Consider the following 9,234-nt stretch of genomic DNA (forward strand, 5'->3'; position numbering starts at 1 on the left):
GGCCTGTTTACTTGGAGAGGATTTGAAGAAAATTGTTTTCACTCAAAGTGTGATGGGAATCTGGAATGCACAGCCTCCAAGGCGGTGCATTCTCTGGGTGAAAGCAATTTACTTCAAATCCCCTCTCAACTTTTTGCCTTTCACCTTTTTTTGAAAATTATGCACCCTTGTTATTGACCCTTTAACTGAAGGAACAACTGCTTTCTATCTACCCTGTCCATGCCCTTAATCTGCTGCAAATCAATCCTATCTCTCTCCATCATCATCATTCTCTCTCAAAGCAAACCACCTAAGCTTATCTAGCCTCTTGCAAGAGCTGAACTACTCCCTCTGACAAAGCCATGCTGACTATAATAACATCACTGAACAGGCTGGTTAGGAAAATATCTAAGAGGAGGGGCTGCAAGTTTCTTGAGCTGTATGACATAGGGAGTGAAATAGAACTGGAGGTTTTGGTAGGCTTAAAAATGGGCAAATGGACTTGACTGACCAAGTGAAGAGGCAGGAAACATGTTTCTGCTGATGGGTGAGTCCCGAACCAGAGGACACAGCTTAAAAATAAGGGGTAGGCCATTTAGGACAGAGATGAGGAGAAACTTCTTCACCCAGAGAGTGGTGGCTGTGTGGAATGCTCTGCCCCAGAGGGCAGTGGAGGCCCAGTCTCTGGATTCATTTAAGAAAGAGTTGGATAGAGCTCTCAAGGATAGTGGAATCAAGGGTTCTGGAGATAAGGCAGGAACAGGATACTGACTGAGGATGATCAGCCATGATCATAATGAATGGTGGTGCAGGCTCGAAGGGTAGAATGGCCTACACCTGCACCTATTGTCTATTGTCTAATTCTCTACTTCGGAATTTTCTCCAGTAGTTTCCCTACCACTGTTGTGAAACTCAATGGTCTGTAATTACCTGGTTTATCTCTACCACCCACATTTGAGAAGTTTACCCACATTAGCTGTTATCTAGTCCTTTGGTAACTGTGGCCAGAGAGGAATTAGAAAAAATTGGGTCAGATCCCCTGTAATTTCTTCCCTCACTATCCACAGCATCGGATGATACAACTCATCTGTATCTGGGTATTTGCCCACTTTTAAGCCTGCTGAAACCTCCAGTACCACTTCACTCCCAATGTCAAATTGCTCAAGAACCTTGCAGTCCCTCCTCTTAGGAAAATATCTAATCAACCTGTTCAGCGATGTTATTGTGCACCTCTGGACTAGATGGGGATTCAACCCAGGTCTTTTGGTTCAGAGGTAAGGACATTACCACTGTGCCATCAGCCCCTTTCTTCTGCACCTACGTTTTTTTAAAATCATAATGTTCAGATATTTTGAGTGCTCTGGGTTAAGTGGAAGTTGAACGAAGACCACCTGGCTAAGAAATAGGGGCACTACCACTATGCCACATTCCCACATATTCTGTACATATAGATATTTTCATAACATCTGAGCAGGTTGCTAATTACACATTGCTGGGGCAGGTGGAACTTGAACCCAGATTTCTCGGCTTAGAGATAAAAGCGCTACCATTGCACTGCAAGAATCTACTTCTGTACCTATCATTTATTTACTTATCAACCTGTTCAGAGATATCGACTAATTTTATACATATTAACTGCAGTGTAGATCATAGTTCTAAATTTATATTTTTAAAAATCTCTTTATCTCTCCCCATGATTCTATTGTCACTTGTTCACACTGGCCAAATGAAGTGATTAAATTTGAATGCGTTAACTGTGCTTTGTGTCCTTTTGTGGGAATGGACTGCAATTATTTGTGCATGAATTGCTGTTTTGGCTGTTATGAAGCCTTTTCTAAGTAGATTATACAGTGTGAAATTAAAGGAAATGCTGTTTGAGAGAAGCTAATTTTGATACATTGAAAATGCAGACAGCATTATTTTATTGTATATTTAGATCTGCTAACTTTTTTTTTTCTTCCTCTTTCCACTCCCCTGCCATCCTTTTTACTGTCTGAAGGTTGCAAAATCAAGGCCCTGAGAGCAAAAACCAACACTTACATCAAGACTCCAGTTAGAGGAGAGGAGCCTGTTTTTGTCGTCACTGGGAGAAAGGAGGATGTTGCTATGGCTAAAAGAGAGATCATTTCAGCTGCAGAACACTTCTCGATGATACGTGCATCAAGAAACAAAAATGGAGCAGTGCCTGGGGCAACACCTGGACTAGCTGGCCTCTCTGTACCTGGCACCCCAAGTCTACCTGGGCAAACCACCATTCAGGTACGAGTGCCCTACCGTGTAGTGGGTCTGGTGGTAGGGCCCAAAGGTGCTACAATTAAGCGAATTCAGCAACAAACCCATACATATATAGTCACTCCTAGCCGTGATAAAGAGCCAGTGTTTGAAGTGACTGGCATGCCTGAAAATGTTGATAGAGCCAGGGAAGAGATAGAAGCACACATTGCTGTTCGTACGGGCAATTATATTGAAATCAATGAAGAAAATGACTTCCATTCCAATGGCACAGATGTGAGTTTTGACAACAGTGGATTTGAATCTGCATGGGGGAAGATGAACTCGATTCCTCCTACCCGCAATAGACTTCTGTCTAGCTACAGAAATGACAGCTCGAGCTCTCTTGGCAGTGGATCAACTGATTCCTACTTTGGAAGTAACCAGATGACTGACTTCAGTCCAACAAGTCCATTCAGTGCAGGTGGTTTCTGGTTTGGAGAATCATTTACAGCCATGAGTTCTGAAGATCTGGGGTTTGAATCGCCTGCCTTTGATTCTCTTCCAGCTACAACTCAGTCTGTGATCTGGTGTCCATTCGAACAAGCAAATCCTATTGGCTTTGGTAATGAATCGACACTTGGTACAATAGCCCGTGACAGCCAACCCACTACCCCTCGCCTATCACCAACCTTTATAGAAAACATAGAGTTTCCCCTTGCAAGGCGGCCATGTAGTGACCCTTTGAACATGGCGAGTCAAGTTGAGCTTCCAGTATATATCTCTGCCTTCTCTAATGGTACAAGCTACTCCTCCTCCAATGGTAGCACTACTTCTGGTTCACCCACCGACTCGTCTGGCTCTGGTATGGCCAGGGGCAAACGTGATTGTGTGGTCTGTTTTGAAAGTGAAGTGATTGCAGCTCTGGTGCCATGTGGCCACAACCATTTCTGTATGGAGTGTGCCAACCGAATCTGTGACAAGGAAGATCCAAAGTGTCCAGTGTGCAACACACCTGTTACTCAGGCCATTCGCATCTACTCTTAACTTAATGGACATTTGGGTGGGTGGAGGGGTGGGGTAGAATGATTGATGGGGAAGGAGGGTAGAATGTATGTTGGTACTTGTCTGAAAACTTCCTATTGGTAAAATGTGACTGTTATGTAGTTGGATTCGTAGGATTAGGCTACGAGTTTACTGTAAATTTTAAAAGTTGGGTAATACCTTTTTGTTTTCTGTTAGACAAACTCATTTCATGGATCACCAAGCAAGGTGGGTCAGTTTATTTGCGGATGTACATGCAGGATTTAAAAATATACTTGACAGTGAAAGTGGCCCTTGAGCTTTTTAAAACTTTTAAATTGTGCCACTTGCATCACCTTTTATTTTTGAGGGATGCTTGTTCTGGATTAATCTCCCCCACCCCTGGGATTTGATTTAGTCTCTACCAAGTTAACTGATCTAACAATCTAGCAGTAAGGATTCTACTGCAAATACAATGCAGTTGTTTTTGTCCCTTTATTTATAACTATTGGCCGTAGTTCATGGAAATTGTGATATCCAATAACAAGTAGTTTAACAGGCTGTTGACTTGCTTTACTACTCCTCTTCGTCCCTTACCTCACTCCACGCAATAGCCATACTTGGATGAGATACCAGAGGGTTGCTGGTACCATAGGACCCAATCCAGGGCTATAAGTAGAGCAGTGAAAATAGTTAAAGGTTAAATTGGGCGTAAAATGCTTGAAATAGTGTAATGGATATGAAACATTCAGTTTTATTTAATTTTCCACTAGAGATTTGTAATTCTAAGCTGGTAACTCAGAGTTATGAAAGGTTCACTCTCTTATTCTCCCCTTCACTGTTAGATGATTAATGTTGAATTACCTAACATTTTTTTGAAATGTTGAAAAAATTGCATTTGTGGTAGTTACATTTTGCATTACACATTTAAGAACCAAACTGAACCAGGTTTTTACAACTTTGTGTTGTATTACTTGTTTTACGCGTCTTAATACATGCTATTTCTTTCTAGCTTAAAGATGACCAAGTGCAGGATGTGCAAACAAATAATTTGCAGTGTGGTAAAACCAAGAAATCTCCTATTAACTTTGAGATGAGGGAACAACTTGTTTTCAGCTTTTAAGAGGGGGTGGGGGGGGTAGAAAGAGAGAAATGAGGAATTGTCCTGTCCGTTTTGGGATCTCAATCATCAGCCAAGGAATTTGCATCCATTCTGCATGGTTTGTTTGAGCTCCCAGAGGCTTTCTGTAGATTTGTGGCTCATTTCCTGTGGGGGAACTTTAATGGAACAGTTGAATGACTTTGGACTGTAACCAATGATGTGCTGCTTCCCTTCAGGGTAGCTGCAAAGTCCTGCTGTTGAAGGTTTCAAACTTTCAGCAACCTTTTGAGTCATTTGTCTAGGGATGACTAAGCTTCAGCTTGAACTGATCTGTTTCTATAACCATGAGTAAGTGCACAGTGCTGCCTCATTTCGTACCCTCAGAATTTCCTCATTCTTGCATTAAGGAAACTGAATGAAGTTGTTTTTTTTTGGCAGTTTTTGAATCTCATTTATGGGTCACCAGTTTAAAAAGACTTTGTATTCATTACCAAGATTTTGCCACATTACATCTAAACTGATACTATACCACTGAAGGTAACTGATCTGTTCACACAGCTGAAGTGCTGATCATCCCGAATTAGTAGCTTTTTGAGGGTACCTTTTTTAAAATGTAGGTGATGCCAGCAATTCCGACATTCTCGTGTTTAACTTTAGCTATGTAGAGCTACTGCTTGCTTTAGCAGTAGTAATTGTAGTGGACTTCGCTGTTGAATAGTAACTCTACTAATAGCTGCTGAGAGGAAAACAGTTGGTTAATTGGACCATTTCTGTGTTACTTATTTTGGATGCACTGGGTTTATTGTGTGACCTGTGGAAAACAGCATTATTTTATTTTGGATTCATTTTAATATATAAAAGACTTGGCATCTTTATGCCATACTTGAGTGATTCTCAAGAATTACATAATTTGCTGAAATTCAATCTGTTCAGAGACCTAATGTGTTCCATTGAGGTGGTTATTATAGGACTAATTAATGAATTCAGCAATACACCTTTGCGTTTCTCAGAATCTATATATGGAGAGGAGTGCTTTCTATAGAAATGGTGAATTTGGATGGGATGAAACCTGTACATCCAGTTTTGGGGGCGGGGGGGTGGTTGGGAAGATGCGCCAATAAAAAGCATGTCTAGACTTGTTAGATGGTTGACTAGGGATTGTGTTTTTATTTATAGTCTAAGAAAAATAAGTCAAACTGATTTACATCTGTAACAATCCAAGATCAGCTTTGCATTCTGACAGCAAGTTGTTGTATGGGCATCTATCTGATTAGTATTAGTTGTAAAAGCCTTATTTGTGATTCATAATGGATTTTCTAGCAGCAGGACATGCACAGCTCAATCTTTTTTCTTTTAGTGTGCTTAATAATATGTTTTGCATGTGGTATTGTGAAGTGTATGGTTAACGCGAAATCAGGTTGGCACCACAGGTAAAATATGGAATGCTATCTAATTTTGTAATGATTTTGGAATGTTATTTTCTAAATATTTCCTTGGGAAAATTCCAAAATACTACCAAACATCTGTCTAAAATCAGTATCACTACAAAATACAAGTTTATCAGATCAAACCCACTTCATGGGAATGTCTTCTGTCTAGAGATTGGACAGTGCAGTTTGGAGATTCATTAAATGTTCAAAACAGCTGGGCACCAGCTGAGTGGTTTATTACAGAGGGAATATGCTTTCTAAACATTTTTAGGAGCATCCTGCAGTCGAAAGTGGTAAATTACATAGTCTTCTGTTTTTTTTTAAAACTTGTGTTCTTTCTTTAAGGAGTTTGCCAGCTGCTCTATTAGAATATAGATTCCTTTAAGGTTCGTTCTTTTTTTTCACCCACCCCAAAAAAATCCCAGTATACTGTATATTCTCAGATAAAGCATTTTGTAAACTTCCTAGTGTGTAGATTGTTTTTACATGAAACTCCCAAAAGCTGTTGATGGCTAAGTACATTTGAGTTGTTGGGTTTGCAGACTTTGAATTTTTTTCTCTGCAAGAAAAATGACTTGGTTTCCCAATCTCTGTGAAGCTCTGACTATGGGCCTTTACCTCACATCATGGTCACCCAGAGAGATCTGTGCTCAAAACTTACTGTGATAGGTTTCATTCGACAGTTTGCTGGAGGTGCTGTCTTTAAACTGTGAAATGTAGGTTGGCACTATTTTTAGTTTTACTATTTTTCTAGAGGTTTTTGCATTCCAGTTTCTGAAACAAATAAGGCTGTACAATTCTTCTTTATTTCCCAGATCTCATTTTTAATTGTGTTTTCACGGTCTTCATTCTGTGAGATTGTTGTAAAAGGAAATTGGAAGGGGATGTAAATTCTTTTATTCTTGGTATTTCTAGCTGACAGAAGTGAACCAATAGAAGTGCTTACAATTTCCGGATTTAATTGATTCAAATTAGCTTCTAAATTTTAAACCTTCTCAAGAATAATGTAACCTGGTCCTCAAGTCATAAATGTTTAATATATTCTCTTGCTGATGTGGGCAGTATTTATTGTTCGTTCCTAATTCCTAATTCCAAACATTGTGGTAAACGGCCACATTTGAATCACTGCGCTCGATATGGAGTTGATACACTGCAGTGCTATTAGGAAGGGATTTTAGAGGCTTAAAGTTTTGTCCTGAACAACTAATTTACTGCATCAGTTCAGTGAACTTCTGTCCTTCAACCAGGCTAGAAGTTTAAATGCATTATGTATGTAATGTACCTTAGCACTTTGAGTAGAGGTTGGGATAGGTTTGCAATGCAGATTATTCTCACCACCTACCTGGAGCAAGATGCATAACAGTAAGAAGAAAATTGTGGGTGGGGCAACAAATCACTTAAATCAATTGATTTGACTTGAATAAACCTGTGCTTAATAATGTAGAAGAAACAAAACTGTGTGGAGGTCTAATGTCTCAGCATTTTGAGCAGTTGTGTCATACAGAGCAGGAAGGTCAGTGTCTGTGGTGAGTTATTTGGCTTCTGATGGCACTTTTGAGGCACTTCTGTGACATCCCCCAGTTAGCTGAAAGTTCAGCAGCTGTGTTGGCATCTAATTGTGGTTACATAACACCAAATTTCCTGCCATTGAACAGCCTGCTAACATTCTTAGTTTTGAGGCTTGTGTGCAGTTGCTGGCTACTTCGATATGATGGGAAGTAATCAGCACCTGTGAATCCCAATCTTGGCAAATAGCCAATACCTTCAGATAATGGGGGAGTGGAGGGGGCATGGAAATTGGCAGCAGAGGAATTGCTTGAAAAGGGAAGATGATGGTCTAGTAGATTTCATTTCTCGTACTGCCGTACAACAGCATTATTTCAATACAAAAATGGTTTTTGTTCTCCACTCAACAAGGGCAAGTTAACTTCTGTACTTGTAAATATAGATATATTCATCTAGTAGATAAACAATTTTATTTTTATTTCCACTTGAAAAGTTACATTTCGTATTCAAAGTTTACAAAAATAAAGGTTTTTATTTCGAGATTTTTCAGTATGAGAATTGCCTTGACGGCATCTATGATGTAATGCGTAACTTCACTGCTACTTTTTGCTTGTAGACTAGTTGATGTCAGTATTAAGATTAACACTAGTTGCCATCTTGGAATAGATAATGAAACGAATGTTCACTGAGCATGTATTTTGTATCTATAAACCTTGAAATTGCATTGTACACTATAATTGACAAACCAAGGGGATAACCAGTATGTGTACTATTTATATCAAAATCACAATCCAAGCAAGGCAAACCATACCAATAGAATTTAGTATTTGCTAATTTTACTACACCTCGTTTGTTATGTATATGTAGGGAAGTGATAGGGAGATGAATTCAATTTATTGAGTAAAGTTTAAAACCATATATTTTATAAAGGGCCTTTAACTTAATGTGGCCAAAGCACTGATATATATTTGCTGTAAAGAGAATTATAAGAGTTTTATTTTTCTGATATTAAAAGTTACTTAATAAAGACGGTTTCCATTAAAATTTCTTGTCTTTGTGTAGTTTTCTCTTGAATTGCTAGTGTGACTGATGCCATGTAATCATTGTTTGGTTGCATACAACATAAGCAGAAGCTGAGGTTTCGCCTGCATTTACTAAAACACAAGATGGTGTAAATAAAAACCTTTCATCCTCTTAAACATGTTCCACTGTTAATCATTGATCTGCATGTGGACCAAGACCACCTTTTGGTCTTGCGAACTCCATTTACCTTTTTTTTGCTCCATTAACAACAAATCTGTCCTTTATCTGGAATTTCAATTAGCCCACCTACAGACATTCCTGTTGGATAGGTTCCAGAAGTAACCATGCCTCGTGCATCGTCCACCTATCCCTTTTGCCCAAACTTTGCTGCTATCTTTTGCACACTTTTTAAAATTTCCTTCTACTAAGTTTCAATGTTCTACTAAAGGCTCCAACGTTCTTCCCATTGTATAGCTGACCAGGAATCTAACCTGTCCAGAAAACGTGCCATTATCACATGTTGGTAGGACTTCTAGTCATAGAGATTTAAAGCACAGAAAAAGAGCATTTTGGCCCATTCAGTCCACACCAGTCAAAACACAACTGCGTAGCTATTCAAATTCCAGTTTCCAACACTTGGTGCATGGCCTTGTACAATTGTGATGCCAAATTATATATCTAAATACTACTAAAATATTGAGTCTCTGTCTCCATCACCCTCACAGGCACTAAGTTCCAGATTCCCACTACCCTGCTCTTAAACTCTCCATCTTGAGTAATAAATATATTTCCTTTTTTCACCACTTATCCAGCTGTCCTGATACCTTAAAGGATGGAATACATGCACACCAAGAATCCTCAGATGCTTCCCAGAGTCCTAGCATTCCTATCCCTTTGCCTTGTTTGTCCTGCTGAGGTGCATCTCTTTAATTTAACTGGTTTGAATTGTATTTGATCAGC

The 9,234-nt window shown here is 39.3% G+C and overlaps 1 protein-coding gene across 1 annotated transcript in view; it reads left to right on the plus strand.

Moving 5' to 3' along the window:
- Positions 1-8,295, plus strand: part of mex3c (mex-3 RNA binding family member C) — a 53,082-nt gene extending 44,787 nt beyond the window's left edge. Inside the window, exon 2 of the mRNA XM_072574217.1 lies at positions 1,979-8,295. Coding sequence (XP_072430318.1) covers positions 1,979-3,237 — 1,259 coding nt within the window. The 3' untranslated portion in view covers positions 3,238-8,295. The remainder of the gene's footprint in view (positions 1-1,978) is intronic.
- Positions 8,296-9,234: the final 939 nt, after the last annotated feature.

Source organism: Chiloscyllium punctatum, chromosome 1, assembly GCF_047496795.1.
Source record: "Chiloscyllium punctatum isolate Juve2018m chromosome 1, sChiPun1.3, whole genome shotgun sequence".
Classification (NCBI taxonomy): Eukaryota; Metazoa; Chordata; class Chondrichthyes; order Orectolobiformes; family Hemiscylliidae; genus Chiloscyllium; species Chiloscyllium punctatum.